The 15,709-nt window shown below is 55.7% G+C and overlaps 1 protein-coding gene across 2 annotated transcripts in view; it reads left to right on the top strand.

Moving 5' to 3' along the window:
- The window catches only part of NEURL1 (neuralized E3 ubiquitin protein ligase 1), an 81,576-nt gene that overhangs the window by 35,503 nt on the left and 30,364 nt on the right, over window positions 1-15,709 (top strand). Inside the window, exon 1 of one of the 2 annotated variants that reach the window (XM_036828705.1) lies at window positions 11,485-11,635. The exons of the other annotated variant lie outside the window; for it this stretch is intronic. Coding sequence (XP_036684600.1) covers window positions 11,602-11,635 — 34 coding nt within the window. The 5' untranslated portion in view covers window positions 11,485-11,601. Of the gene's footprint in view, window positions 1-11,484; window positions 11,636-15,709 lie in introns of those variants that run through there. 2 annotated transcript variants of the gene reach the window in all.

The raw sequence follows: 15,709 nt of genomic DNA, 5'->3' as shown, positions 1-15,709 counted from the left end.
CCCAGCTGAGACATGAAGGCAGGGTAGGAGTTTTTGAGTGATCGGTGTGGTGTGGGGCGTTCCAGGTAGAGGAACTGTGTTCAAAGAGCCATGGACCTGTGTGATGCAGCTATGTTCTGGGACACACATGGTTCGAGTGCACAGAGTGTGGGTCCTCAAGGCTGGGGGACGTCACAGCCTGAGGTGAGGCCAGGTGCATGGGCTGGGGTCGGTTCACAGAGGACGTTGAATGCTCCCCAAAGGTGGGTTGAACTTATCCACTGTGGGCTCTGAGCTGGGCAGTGACTCAGCTGATCAGTCAGGCAGAAAGGTCAGCCTGGCAGCCCTGAGGAGGGGAAAGGCTATTGGAAGAATTGTCCAGATCAGGATGATGCTGGTGGCCTGAACTGTGGGAGTAGCCAGGGCATGGATTATAGAAGGGCACCGTGACTTCCCCGATGGGGGAATTGAGGCTGACACCAGACTTGTGGCCTGGCTAATAGAACTCAAGGGGTAAACCAGGCCATGGAACCTTGGGGAGGTACCTGTGTTGGGTGGGGTCAGGAAGGGGACTGAGAAGCAGTAAGTTAGAGCATGCTGGCCCATCCTTGGTTTTCCACCAGACCCTAGTGGAAAGCAGGGGTGAGGGGTGAGGGAGGGGAATTCTTGATTGCCTTTCCCCAAATGATTCCCCTCCCACATCCCTGCTTCAGGAAACTCCTGGTTTAGAGTTAAAGATACATAAGTCTAATGCATCCATTTTACAGATGTGAAAACTGTGGCCCATAGAGGAGATTGGTTTGTTCCAGGTCACACAGCAACTATGGAGGTGGTGTTATGACTAGTAAAAACAGACCTCCAAACAAAAGCTAATGCAGCCCACCTCCCTTAATTGGTGCTGAGAACACCTGTTCTCTGGGCAGAAGTGGGTTCAGCTAAGCAGGGTTGAGGCTGTGATGGGTGGGGCATTGTTTTAGAGAGGGAAGGGGGCTTTCTAGGGAGAGATCCTTGCTCCTATTCGCCTAGTAGTGGGACCCAACTCAGGAGCAGCATTAACCCACCTCCTGGAGCCCTCACCCCCAGCAGGAGGAAGGAACCTGTGCAGACATTAAAAGAGGCTGCCCTCCCTGAGTCTCCCCAAACCCACGCAGGCTTCTGCAGACCTTCCTAAGCCTTGGTCAAGTTTTAGCATGGGCCACAGGAGTCCTGGAACCCAGGAGTCCCGGCTCCCAGGGAAAGCTTTGTTCTCTAAACTTTGATGCTGGAGAGTCCGCCCTGTGCATTGCTGGGGTCGCTGGTGGATTGTCTGACCTGGGGCTCCAGCAGCTGGAAGGAGGGAGGGAGGGTGTGGCATCTTGGAGGAGGAGCCTGAAGATGTTACCGGAGACAGAGGAAAGGAAGGTGGAGCAATGGATGAAGGTACAAACTGGGAGATGGGGCAGCTGCAGGAGACAGCTGCAGGGAGGAAAATGGGTTTTCTGTCGTTGCATGCACCCTGCGGTGGCCACCCTTTTTGGGCAGTCCTTTAGGCAGGAAGACCACAGTCCCGACAGTCGCCTTCCATCAGCAACACCTGAGCTCTGGTTCCAGCGGGAGGAGCAGCCAGCCCTGAGCCAGCCGCGTGCTCGGGTCTCCCCAGGCCTTTAGGGACAAGAGCCCCTGTTTGTGGGGCTGACCGATGCTGTGATGTGGGATTGTCTGGGTTTGGAGTGAGGGTGTAGGGCTGGAGGTGTAGTGGCAGGAAATTGAGTCCCTTTGTGGGCTCGGTGGGCATGAAAGCCACAGGCCTCTCTTGACAGGCCTTGAATCGACCCAAGTACTCACAGGTGCCTCTGTGCCTGGGCGTCCTGCCCTCGGCTCTGCAGCCAGTGTGGCCAAGGTCCAGTGTGTTCCAGTCACGGCCCCTGAGTGGTGGGCGCAGAGCTGGCATAGTTCAGTGGCTGGACCACAGGTCAGCCACTCACTTTGGCTCTGTGTGAACAGAAGCCCCTGTTTCAGAGCCAATCTGAGCCCCCTGTTCCCAAAAAGGACCTGCCACCCCCTTTCTCTTTTGAGAGCATTTTCAGGTTTGTGTCTCAGGCCTGTGAGGGCAGGTGCCCCTCTGCGTTAATCCCCACTTCCCCTTTGCACATGGGCATGGTGTAAAGATCTGGTGCGCGGAACTCAGAGCCCCTGTTCACCCCCCAGCATGGGAGTGGGCCCAGAGCTCGGCTGGGGCGAGGTCTGTGGGTGGTGCAGGGACCCAGGCAGGGCAGGACAATGACTGTGGGTACAACACAGCCGAAGTCCAGAGCCAGCTAATATGGGGATCGGCAAGTTTTACATTTGCACCTGCGGCAACCCTGGGCCCCTCTGACTGATGCTGTGTTTATTTCATTGAAAGTGGCTTTTCTCAGGGCAGCATTGTGTAGTAGACAAAGCCCAGGACCCTGGACTCCTGAGTCTGAGATCTGGGTTCTGGACCCGCTCCGGCACTATATAGCTTTTGCAATTCATTTCTATCTCCCTGAGCTTCTGTTTCTCTCATCCGTTGAAAGGGATGAACACCTGCCCTGTGGTATACCTAACAGGGGCTTCTGCAAATCCAATAAGGTTTTTGTGAAAGTGTTCTGTAGCTTTTAAGAGCTGGGTTGTTATTCCAAGAGGCCACACGGCAGAGAGGCCGGCGCTTGTGCTCTGATATCTGGTAGGTGTGTGTCCAAATCCCAGCTTAGCTGCGTGTGACCTGGATGCAGTATTCCACTTCCCGAGCCTCCATTTCCTCATCTAGGTGTTGAGTTCCCAGTGCTACCCTTTCTTTCTGTGGACCCAGAGCAGGTGTTTCAAGGTGCCGGCAGCAAATGTAATTTTCTTGATTGGTCTGGCTACTTATCTGTTTTAGTCTCTGCCTAGTTTTTGCAGGAGGAGGAGGAGGTGCTGGGACTCCCGCTGATGGGTGATGGGGAACCAGGTCAGAGGCCATGGTGACGAGGGAGAGGCAGCCAGGCCCAGTGGGACTAAGGGCTTCTGAGAGGCAGAAGCCCTCAGGCGGCTGGCAGAGCAGCTCTGGGCAGAGGCCTCTTCCTTGGACTGGGGATTCCGGGACTTCAGGGCCCACCTGCCCTCCGACAGCCCCTGGGACTCACAGCTCAGCCTCTCTGCTTTGCTGAGGCTTCCTGAGTACCAGCCCCTCCCCTGACCCTTGATCTGGCCTGGGCCCTGTATGGTCACTGGTCCTCACCAAGGCTGTACCCGTGATCATTCGCTTGGCCAGTATCCACCGCCTGCCCTCCTGGGAGGGGCACCATGCACTGCCTGAGTGCAGGCTCTGGAGGCCAACTGACCTGAGGTCAGATCCCAACTCTCCCCTTTCCATGTCCCAGTTTCTTATCCATAAGGTGGGGCAATGATAGTGCCTTTGTATCGACTTCAGGTGTGTAAGTGTCTCATCAGTAGCACCCCCACGGCCGTGGTACTTCCTGTGCATCCACTGTGTTCTGAGCACACCACACATGGGAACTCGGTTCATACCCCAGTAGCCCTATGAGGTAGGCACTATTATTGTCAACCCAATTTTCAATTGAGAAAACAGGCACCAAGTAGGTGTTAGATCTGGGATTTGAACCCAGGTCGTCTGACTCCGGAGCCCGCTCTTCACCATCGCCTGTGAAGCACCTGGTGTAGACACATGTAAGTGGCGGCAATGAATAGTATCTGGTGTTGTCAGATCCTAGGGGTCTGGCTGCCAGTGGCCTTTCTGGCAGCGCCCCAGAGCCTGGCCCCTGTGGGGTCCTGCACCATCACTCTCTCATGCCCACTAGTGCCTGATGGCTAAGCCCGAGTGCTGGAGGGAGAGGCCCTGGCAGTGGGCAGGAGCCAGGGTCAAGGCACAGGAGTAGAGCTGGGGGCCAAGTCGGCTGGTCCTGGACTCTGCCATCCCTCAGTAGACCGGACCTGGGAGGGGGAGGAAGCAGGAGAGAGCCTGAGGAAGTAGACTCTCAGAGGCAGGAGCGTGGGCCGAAGGAGGCCGGGGGAGGGGGGGGCCTCCCTGCCTTGGGGTGGCTTCAGCTGTCCGGGTGCTGAGACCAGAAAGGGTGGGCACCCGGAGACCTGGCTGAACCATGAGTCCTGGAGGTGTGTGTGTGAGTGTGTGTGGCAGGGGAAGGGGGTGGGGAGGGAGGTGGCTGGGGTGGGGGAGGGTGGTCTCTGACTGCAGAGGAGGGATTTAACCTCCTGCTATTAGCTGCCAGCTTTCCTCATAATCCAGCAGGCGCAGCAGATCAGTCGAGTGTGTTTACGCGTCTCCGGCGGACGAGGCTCTTGTCTTGCTCCGGCGCATGTGTCCCGTCTCCTGCATCACCTGGGGTCTCCCCATCTCTCTGCCTCACCTCCCCCTTCAGTGTCTCACTGTCTGCCCTTCCCCACCTTCCTCAGCAAGGTTATAATTTAGGGAGCAAATCTTATGAGTTCAGACCCTGCTAATTTATCACTTGTGATCACTGGGATGGCTTCAAATTTGAAATTTATTCCACCCGAACAAAAATAGAGCGCTAACCGCGTGACAAAGGACGATGTTTATTCTGCTTACTTAGAAGAACCCACTCTTACCTAGCACTCTGATGACATTTGCGTGAAAGGCATGCGTGCAATAACATGCAAAGCTTAGAACGGTGACTGGGGCAAGGGGAGTAGTGCTAAGTAAATGGTATATGACGGCGATGATGAAGGTCATTACCTATGGAGGCAGGTCCTCCCTTTCTTCTCCTTGGTGTAACATATATACTCGGTGCTGTATTCACATTCTGTATCCTAGGTCACTCCTCTCTGAGGTTGGGGTGAAGATCTTAGCTCCTCCAGGTTCTACTTGGATTCCTGAGTTCTCTGGGTCTCTGAACAACACATCAACAGCCATAGTTACTATTATTTGTTGAGCCAAGCACCAAGCCTCAGAAAAGCTCTGTAGCTTGCCCAGTCACATGGCAGTGGAGCTTGCCTGACTGACCTCCAGACCAGAGCTCCCAGCCTCCACACAGGTGGGTGGCACATCACCTACCCTATCTGGCCGGGGACATAGATCTTATCACAGGCAAATGTTTGTTTCCAGCTGGGGTTTCTGTGGGTGTGGGCTCCATCTGGCACACCCTGTCCTGGGAATCGAAACCTTGTTCTTCCTTGTTCTGTCCTTTCTGCCTGGCATGGACGGTGACCCGTCTGTCTAGTCCAGGCTGGCCTAAGACCTGGGGCCCAAGACGAGTCTCAGAGGATCTGAGAAAGGGCTGCTTGGCGCTGGGCCTGGGGCCTGGGAGGGGCGCCCAGCTCCAGGCTGTTTGCTCATATTCCCTTTCAGTCCCCAGCCCCCGCCTCTGCACCTGTTGTGTTCCCATCATCCTGGGCAGCTGGCAGCTGTCACTGCTGGGGCACCTGACCCAGCCCCCGAGGATGCCCCGTGAGCGCCCTGGCTCCGGTTTCCCTGCAGCCACAGCTCCCGCTCTGCTGTCTGTCCCTGTGCGGCTTTGTCCTCGTCTCCGTGCGCGCTCTCGCTCTCCCGGGCTCTAGGCAGCGGTCTCCACTCTCATCCTGGTTCTGGGCGTGGCAGGAAGCTTGTGTGTGTGTGGGTTCCCTGCTCCCCATTCTCCAGCACCAAGCCCAGTCTAATCAGGCAGGGACAATGGCCTTAAGCCCCATATGCCAGGTGACTCATCAGCTCAATCAAATTATCCCTTGTTCTTGATTAAAAAAAAAAAAAAGAAGACACTATAGCAACCAGGGGGGCCTCCCAGCTCCTCCCAGCAGGGGTGCCTCCCCTCCCTGACCTCTCTTTCTATCAGGCCCCTCTGCCCCCCTCATAAAGAGAAGTTATCCCCTCTCCTTGTCCAGTCTTCCGTGCCTTCCGATGCCCTGACCCGTATGTCACGTTAAACACCAGAAGACATTAAACCTGAGTTCAGTCCTCCTACCCTCCACCCGCTGTGCGACCACGGGAAAATCCACAACTTCCTAGGCCTCCTTTGCTGCACCCGAAGGCAGTGGCTGGACCCAACACTCTCAAGGCTCCTCCCCACCAGAGAGCTTGGAGTCTGCGATTTGGATGGTTTCTATTGTCCAGGGAACTTGTTCCAGGTTTTATTGTGTTTGTATGTTTGTTTATGTATTTATTTATGGTCGCGTTTCGAGGCTTGTGGGATCTTAGTTCCCCGACTAGGGATGGAACCCGGGCCTCTGGCTGTGAAAACGTGGAGTTTCCACTGGACCTCCAGGGAATTCCTCCAGGTTTTATTCTGCAGTTGCTGGGTCTGTACTAGATTTTACGTTCTGAGAGGTGCTGGGCCTTGGGAGATGTCGATGAGAAAGGATGTGGTGAGGGGAGGGTTGAGGTGGGGAGCTCGCCACGGAGGCCATGATGGGACCCGGGAGGGAAGAGGAGCAGGCAGAAAGGGCTCAGGAGACAGGAGATGGCAGGGAGGGGAGGGGGGTCCTAAGGACGGTAGGGTCTCAGGAGCTGCATGGGCCCAGAGAGCCAAGGGGGTGAGGGTTCCCTGGATGGGGCCAGAGGGCAGAGGCAGCGGGGGCTAGCCAGAGAGGGAGGGGTTCTCTCCGAAGCCTGGGCAGGGTTTCTGTCAGACCAGGTTGCTCCCCAAGGGCACACCCAGGCCTGCCTTCGGCCTGTGCACTTTGAGGGACTACAGCTGCCCAGGTCACAGACGGGTCTACTTTCTCCAAGGTTTCCAGGCTGGGTTCTCCTGTTAGCAGGTGGGAAGTCCAGTCTTGTGCAAGTCCACAGTCTCCCTTGCCTTCATTTAAGCTCCATTCCTGGGAGGTCACCTTCTGTCTACTGGAAAATTCCTAGGTTCTGCCTCCACCTAGAACCCTTCTGATTCCTCAAGGAGGTCATTGTCCCCTTGTCTTCTCTTCCCTAAGCAAGAAGAGCCCCTGCCCTTTGACCTCTTCTGGATAGAGCATGAATTTTGAGGTCAGGCAGATCTGGGTTTAAACTCTGCCTTGAGTGTTACCCAGCTGAACTCCACTTCAAGTAGACTTCGAACTCCATGTCAGTGTAACCTCTCTGTCTCAGTTTTGTAGCCTGCAAGATGGGGATGATTATAATCCTGCGGGGATGTGGTGGGGGGTAGGTGTGATTATGTGTGTGAAATACTTAGCACAGTGCCTGGCACACAGTAACTGTTCAATAAATGGTGGCATTTGTAGTCACTTCCATAGATTTGCTTGTAGATTTCCCTTTCACATCCCCTTTTAACATCCTTTCTGGCTACAGAACAAAGCACTGCAAACATTCAGACAGAGCCAAAGGAACCTCATTCCTTGATCCCAGCGTGGCTCCTGCTTGGCTTCTGAAGGGCAGAAGTTGGGTCTCGCTCACTAGCGGGTCCATAGTTGGCACTCAGTGAATGCGAGATGAATGAATGAATGATATAGGTCAATGGTTCTCTCGCCCCTTTTTTTTTTTTTTTTTATAAATTTATTTATTTTACTTTTGGCTGCGTTGGGTCTTTGTTGCTGTGCATGGGCTTTTCTCTAGTTGCGGTGAGCGGGGGCTACTCTTCATTGCGGAGCACGGGCTCTAGGCATGCGGGCTCAGTAGTTGTGTCTCGCGGGCTCTGGAGCGCAGGCTCAGTAGTTGTGGCGCACGGGCTTAGTTGCTCCGTGGCATGTGGGATCTTCCCGGACCAGGGATCGAACCTGTGTCCCCTGCACTGGCAGGCGGATTCTTAACCACTGTGCCACCAGGGAAGTCCTCTCGCCCCTTTTAGTAACAGAATGCTTTGGCCAAATGAAAATTTGAGATGTACCAATGAATAAAACAGAGAAGAGGTGCAGTGCTGGCTGCCACGTCATCTGTAAAGGCCTGGACACTGCCCTGGGGAGACAGCAGGGGGAAACCCTCAGACACAGGACATTGCCACTTCCCACTTAAATTGCGGAAGTGGATTTGTAGGAAACAGGACCCAGGGAAATCTGCTAGAAAACCCCTCGAACAATGGTGCCGTGAAGGCTCAGGGGCCGCCCAGGCCGTGTCTCAATTCTCTTCTCCATTCTCACTCATGTGACCAGAGTGAGGACCACCGCTCACCTGAAGGACTCACCCTGCCCCCATCCATCCCTGCTGGGTTACTTCCCCCTTCTCCTGTCTCCAGAGCATTACGCAGATTCAGTTCCATGGGTGAGGTATTTTCTGAGAGGCAGCGCTGTACAGGCATGACGCTAGGCCCAAGGAGCCAGGGTGAGTCAGGGACAGGCCTGACCCTGTGACTGCTGCTGTTTTCTCGCCTGGTGCCTTCTGCCCCCCTCCCGTGCATTCTGCACGCTGGATGGCAGAGTGACCTTTCAGCATTGTAGGCCTGGTCTTGTTGCCCCCCTGATGAAACCTGTCAGGGGTTCCCTATTGCCCTCAGAAAAAAGGCCAGATTCTTCACCCTGCTCTTTGAGGCCCTCCTGGTTTGTCCCTTGCCCCCTTGGCTTGCCCCCAGAAAATTTCCTCAGGCTCCTGCTGCTGTCTCTGCTCCAGACATATGAACCTTGCTTCTTGAATGGGCTGGGCTCCCTCCAGCCACAGGGCCTTTGCACATGTTATGTTCACTCCCCGGAGCACCCTCTCCCCTAACCTACCTCCGCAACACAGGGACGTGCCTACTTACCCTTCACTATTGCTTTTCAGGAAAGCCTGCCCCAAGCCCCGCTTTCTTTCAGAGCACTTTTCTAGAATTGTGATTGTATCTTCCTCACTATACTACTTGATAAATGTCTGTTTCCTTCTGGGCTGTAAGTCCATGAGAGCCAGGGCCTGTCTACTGTCGATCACCATGGTGTCCCCAGTGCATAGCTTAGTGTCTGGCACACAGTAGGTGCTCAATAAATGTTGGTCATGTTGAATTGCTGAGATGCATCCAAAAAGCCAGGGCAAGCAGATAAGGCCACAGCTAGGCTATGGCTGTCCCTGTGTAAGGTAGAGTAAGACAGGGGGTTGGGAGAGGCGTAGCTCGGGCTCAGAGGAGAGACAGGCTCCAAGAAGGGGGACTCAGTCTGCACCGGGGGCCCTAGCGGGACTTCCCAGAAGAGGAGTTCCCAGTGCTGGGTGTAGGTGGGATGACCAGGCTGGCCAAGTGGGAGGGGCTGGTGAGGAAGGGCCTAGCTGGTGCATTTAAAAGCAGACAGGTTGAGGGGGGTTGACTCTGCTGCTGTAGAAACAGCCTCCAGAGCAGCCTCTTTGCCTCAAGTTTCCTCATCCGTAAAATGGGCATAAGAATGCAATTGATCTCTTAGGGTTGTTGTGGGGATTGAACAAGTTAATATGTGTAACATGCTTAGAACTGTCTGGCACACGATAAGGCCTTGTGTTTGCCATTTCTGTGATTATTTACCCCAGAAAAAGCGTTTGGGTTATTTCCTCTCGGTCAGGTTTTGACTTAGCCTCCCTCTCCCGGAGGAACTGGGTACATGTGCCACTGAGTGTGTACGTATGTGTACGTGTGGCCGCACACAGCCATGAGTAAGCATGTGCCTGTAGAAAGGAACCGCCCTGTGTGGAATCGGGTGTCGAAGCTTCTCCCAGAGAGGAGTCTCAGGCAGGCCTCTGGTCTGAGGGGGTGTGGCAGTGTGGGCTTGGGGACTCTCCCACCCCAGACCTGCCCAGCCCTCTGGCTGGTGACCCTAGGTCAGTCCCGAATGCCCCTCCCCCCTCTCTGCCCCTCCCCCAGACCCACTCAGGGTGACAGCAGCAGCAGGGTCCTGAGCTGAGGGTGTGGGGCCCAGCACAACCCTTCACAGTGTGCAGGTCTCTGAGTTCCATCTGGTACAGGACAGCCCCTGCCTTTCCCACGGCTCCTTCCCCAGCCCCACCCCTTTGCCCACTAGCCTTCCCTCCACAGATATCCCTATTTCACTCTTAAACCCTCCCACAACCTATTTTCTACGAAAGGAGTAAGACTGATTTTTTTTAAAAAAACATCTAGCATATCACTCTCCTCTTTTCTCATTAGTTACTTCTATTGCACTTAGACAAAATCTAAGCTTCCTATCATGACCTACAAGATTCTTATTATCTGGTTCTTGACCATCTCTCCAAATTCATCTTGTCCCACCCAGATCTTTCCTTGGGAAACTAGATCCCTGGCCCTGGGGACAGGAGCTGGGGCTGAGCCAGGGCCTGGGAGGAGGGAGCTGTCCTGTTCTCCTGGGAGAGACTCTGATGGGTGACGTCTGGGAGATTGTCTGCTTGAGTCCTGGCTCTGCCTCTGACCTGCTGGGTAACCTGAGCATCTCAGAACCTCCACTTTCTTGTCTGTAAAATGGACATAACAGAAGCCCCTGCCACCTGGAATAAAAATCAGACAGTGCACGCAGTGCGTGCTGCACGCTGAGCGCTCAATACGTGGCGGCCGCTCTCTTGGTGATGCCTTGGGATCCCAGCATGCTTGCCTAGGGCTAGAGGGGCCTGCCCTCCCACCGCCCTCTGCCCTCTCTGCACCTCTCCCTCTCCGCCGAGTGTGAGGTGCCGGGTTCTGCACCTCAGGATTTCTCCAGAGGCTTTGTGAGTCTGTGGGGGTGAGCATGTGCTGCGGGTGTACATTGTGAGGTGTGTATGTGTAGGTATGTGTGCTGGTGGGCAATAGGTGGCTGTGTGCACAGTGGTGAATGCTTTCAAGTGCTCATGAGCCTGTGTTTGTGCATATACCTGTGATGTAGTATAGACGGGTAGTGTGCTCTGTGTATGTTGGTGTGTGTGTTGTATGTCTGTGATTAAAGGAATGGTTTAGTGTGGAGGTAGAAGTGTAGATTCCAGTACCAGACTGCCTGGGTTTGCAGCCCGGCCCTGCCACCTTCTAGGTAGGTAACCTCTTTGTCTCAGTTTTCTCATCTCATTTCTCAGATAGTAATAATAATGGTACCTATTGATAATAACCATATGCTGACCTCATCGTTCAGCCTGTGAGGACCAAAGGGGTTAATACTCGTAAAGCACTTGCAGTAGAGCCTGGAAGAAGATAGGAGTGATGTCAGCTCTTTGTTATTAAGCTGCACTAGCCAGACTGTAAGCCCCTTGAGGGCAGAGACAAGGTCTGTCTTGCTTACCGTGGCATCCTGTCGTCTCCCCCAGCGTCTGCATGTAGTAGGTACATAATGGCATGTGAATGACTGGAGCCTGGGTGAATGGTGAGGTTGTGTGCGTGTGTGTGTGTGTGTGATGAGGTGTGTGATAGGGAATGTGAATGTGTGTGTCCATGTGTGTGTGTCCGTGTGTGTGTCTGCCTGCTCTGGCTGGGGCATCTCCAGTGCTTTCTGGAGCTCGGCTATTTCAGGAAGCCTCCAGTCTCCTCCTCCTTATGTAAATAAACATGACAGATCCCATCGCCTGTACCAGCGCAGGGAGGTGGGGGAGGCTCCGGGAGTGGGTGGGAGCTGGGAGGCAGCCGTGAGCGGGGCCAGAGGGGCGTGTGTGCGTGTGTGGCCGGCCTTGCGGGCGGCAGGCGGGCTGCGTGCGGGAGGGGCGGGCTCGGCCCTGCCATGCCGGCTGCTGCTGGCCACGGAGGAGGGTGGGGGGCAGGAGGAGGGGAGCTGGCCGCCAGGGCGGCTCGGTGACGAGGCCAGCCAGCCAAACGGAGGTGGCCGTGCTACCCGCTGCCCACGATGGGGGGACAGTTCACCCGGAGCACCTTCCACGGTAAGACCCTAGCTGATGCCTGAGGGTCTGCCCATCCACAGCCTGGGGACCACCTGGGGAGGCTGGGCCCGAAGGGCACTGGGGCTGAGGGCATGGCCATTCCGCCTGCCTCTTCACTCCTTGGTGGGCTCCGGGGCTGTGGGAGGGGGTGCCTTTGGGTGACAGGTACTGGGGTCGGGGGGAAGGCAAGGGGGGCCGGGACGAGCAGGAAGAGAGGTCCTTCCCTGGCAGACAGCAGGAGGTCAGACAGCTGAGTCTCCCCACAAAGTCTCCTTGTCCTCCTGCCTCCCCAGGGTGCTGATCAGCCTCCAGGTGGGATGTGAGGTCCCAGTGTCCATACTCCCCTCTCCTCGAACTGAGGCAAACCACAGTTAGGCAGCTGGGGGGACCTGTTTGTGGGTTCTGGGATGCGGGCCGTGGAGGTCAGTGCTGTGCTCCATGACGGAGCCATGGAGAGATGTGTGGGTACACGCGTATATGCAAGAGTGTGTGTGTGTGTGTGTGTGTGTGTGTGTGTGTGTGTCTGAGTTTATGAGTGTGCATTGGCGGTGTCTGTGGGTGGGTACCTGTGCTGGCTTGTGCCTCAGCACACACGGGTGCAAACCACATTGCCTGACCTCAGTTCTCAAAGCGTGTGCTCTGCCGAGGAGGTCAATGAACTTCTGACTCCTGGGGTTCACATCTGTGCTCAGACAGACCGACAGGCAGGCAGATGAAGCGGTGAAAGGAAGGAGCGCTGGGTGGCCCCTGCTTGCGCCTGCTCCTGTGCCCTCATCGGCCTGGCCCCAGTACTGTGGTCTTGGGAGTAACATGGCCGATGTGGCACCAGACCCAGAAGGGAAGGCCTTCCCAGGGACTTGTTTTGTCATCGCTGGGCCCCCGTAGTTGAGGTTCCTGTGCAAACTGGCTGGCGCCAGACAGTGTGGGCTGACCCTGGGGGGTCCCTGCCACACTCCCCTGTGTGCCCTCCTCCCCTCCTCAGGCAGGGCATTAGGAGGTGGGGCAGTCTCCGTCTGCTGGGTTCAGTGGGCACCAAGGAACCGGGAAAGGGCCGGGAAGGAAGAAGGGTGGTGGCAGGAGTGAATGGGAAGCTGTGGCCAGGACTGGTGACCAGGTGACTTCCCCTTTCCAGGCCCTGGACTTTGAAAGAGTAATTTCTAATTAAAAAAGAAAAAGGCAGGGAAGGAGACATGGGAAAAGCAAATCATTGTCTCTCTTAAAAGGCAATGAATTTCATCCTGGGCCCAGAGGGCCAAGTGACAGATGGAAGGCCCTGGAAGACACATAATCCGGAGCTGGCCAGAGGCAGTGCCAGTGGCCTGGGCCTTGGCCTGAGACTCGGACTGGGCTGACCTGGGCCTGGCCCTGCCCGTCTGTGGGGTGGGGGCACCTCTTTGGGCTCATTGGCTCCAGTGGAGCCTGTTGGCAGAGGGTCTGGAGCCGACTGGCATTTTCCACTGGAGTCAGACTTGGGCAGGCCAGTGGCCTGGGAAGGACAGAGAGGCCCTCAGAACAGGCTCAGGACGCAGCACACTATCCTCCAGCTGCCTTAGAATGCAGGATTCAGAGGGGATTGAGGACCCCAGGACCCGAGATGGCCTATGGCCGTCAAGAGCTCATGCTCTGGAGTAGATACACATGGGTGGTAGCAAGGGCAAGTGTCTCCCTGAGCCTTGGTTTTCTCATCTGTCAATGGGGCTAATGATAGTAGCGTCCTCATAGGAGTATTGTGAGGACTACAGGAGACCATGTGAATAAGGACTTAACACAGGGGAAAGCCAAAGCGGAGAGGCATTCTGAGGCCAGGGTCCTATTCCTTCCTCTCCCAATGGGGACAGGAGGATAGCCTGGGGTGCACTGAGAACTCCAGGAGTTGGGCCATTGGGTGAGTGCTAATCAAATGCCCCATCTGCCTTGGCCTCCACCCGCTTACCTGGACGACCTTCCTCAGCCTGGGTCCCCTGTAAGCTGGCCCTGGCCCCGGCCTCAGCCCGCCATCAACACGAATAGGCAATGGGAGTTGGGAGTTGTGGCGAGGGGGTGTTTGCCTGTGCCCACATGGCCCCTTAGCCAGGACCCTGCATGCGTGTCCACACATGTCCTCACCCATGTCCGTACCTACGTGTCCCCACACCTGTTCACTGGCTGACCTGGTGGCTTTGGTTTCACCCCCTTCTGGGAGGTGAGTTGGGGGAAGTGGGAGATGCAGGGGGTTCACTCCTTAGGGGTGCTCTCAGCAGCCTGACTCCTGAGGACATAGTTACATGGCTCCTGATGGTATTTTCACGTGAGCCTTGGGGGTTTGATTTGGTTCGAGCTGAAGATTTTGGGTTGCTGGGTTACAGTGAGAGGTGAGGGGTTGTGTGGGCATATCTAGTGGTGTGTTTGTGGGCGTGTCCTGGCTGTTTATGTTTCTGGTGACTGCAGATCGTGTGCATCTGTGTTTTAGGTCTTTTTCTGTGTATACCCGCGTAATGTGTAACTATCTGTGCCGTATTGAAGACACTGAATATTTTGTGTCTGCGTTTCATGCGTGAGCAGCCACACAGTTTCACATTTGTGAAACTCTGTTATTCTGTAGAGGTCAGTGTTTCTGCGCAAGTCGAGTGTGTGTGTGCGTGCGTGTGTGTGTGCGCGCCGTGCATGCGCTGGTGGTGAGGAGTCCGGCTCCTCTGGGACCAGCCTGGCAGGAGACCCTTGGGAGAGATTAATTCTCATTTGGAAAATGGTTTCAGCAGTTACATGCTTGATCTTTTTCATCAGGCAGATTTCCAGAGCTGCTCCCCGTCTTTAGGGCAGGATGGGGGTGGGGAGAGCACAGAGGGAGGCAGCCCTGATCCTGGGAAGCCCCCCTCCCCTCTCCTTCCACCCCTCCCCTCCTCTTCCCTCCCCTCCTCTTCCCTCCCCTCCTCCTTTACTTTCTTTAATGCTCCTCCCCCCGCCTCAGGGCAAGGGATGGGCCCTTTGCAGAGGGGCTGATATGCGGATGACACACACACATGCGCCCAGACATACATGTCACCCCCAGGTCTCTGGACCAACAAATCCTAGACGCTGGGGTATAGGGACCTGAGAGATTGGTTCCCGCTGTCCTTTTACAGAAGGGGATGCCATGGCTCAGAAAGGGAAATGGCTGACTGAGGTCGCGTAGTTAGAGGCTCAGAGGGAATCCAGACCTCATCCCTTCCGCAGCTAGCTCCCTGCTTCCCCTCCTTGGGTTCCTAATTCTCACTCAGGCAGCAGGGGACAGGACATCACGTGGACTTAGGAGATCTGGGATTAGCACAGAAGGAGGCACCTCTCTCCCGGCAGCAGCTCTGGAGTTTTAGGCCAAGGTGAGCTCCCCAGAGCCTGGCAGGTGTGTCTTGAACATATGTGACACACACACCCACACCCCCCTTGTGCCTGTAGGCTCCAGGGGCGGTGGTGGCGGGGGGGGAGGAATCAGGTTGATCCATCTCTGTGTTCTCTTCACCCAGCCCAGTGTCTGGCACCCAGTGGCACCCAGCAGATGCTTGGTCACTGAGTAAGAGGGAAGAGTGTGGGGTACGGGCCCCGGGCTGCTGGACCACATCGCAGTTGGAGCTGCAGGTGGCCTGGGTGGGGGGCAGATGGGGTGGAAGATGTGAGCCCTGAGCTGGGTGACAGGTCAGGTAGGGCTGGAGAGAGAGTGGGACGCGTGTTCTTGGTGAGAGTTTGAATCCTGTTCTGCTCTTACTGGCTGTGTGACTTTGGGTCAGTGCCTTTATTTGTCTGAGTCTCAGTGTCCACTTTCATAAATTGGGGTTGGGAAGGTTTACCTGGAAGGGCTGTAGAAAGAGTAAGTGAGCTAACTGGCATAAAGGGCAGCCCGCCGGGTACACAGCAAGCACTCTGTAAACGGATGTGAAGGTTTCCCCGAAGGTTCCTCCAGGCCCGTGTGTGCTCGTAAGTGTGTACACACAAGCGCCTGTCTGCCTTTAAGGACCAAGACTGCATCGCTGTCTCCTCCAGCCCTGTCAGGCCCCCGGGACAGAGCGTTCCCTGGGTGCTGTGTCTGCATTAGGCGCACACCCACTATGTGTATATGCACAC

The sequence above is a fragment of the Balaenoptera musculus genome, chromosome 16 (genome assembly GCF_009873245.2).
Source record: "Balaenoptera musculus isolate JJ_BM4_2016_0621 chromosome 16, mBalMus1.pri.v3, whole genome shotgun sequence".
Taxonomy (NCBI): Eukaryota; Metazoa; Chordata; class Mammalia; order Artiodactyla; family Balaenopteridae; genus Balaenoptera; species Balaenoptera musculus.
The sequence above is the reverse complement of the archived record's forward strand: the minus strand, read 5'-3'. Positions and strand labels throughout refer to the sequence as shown.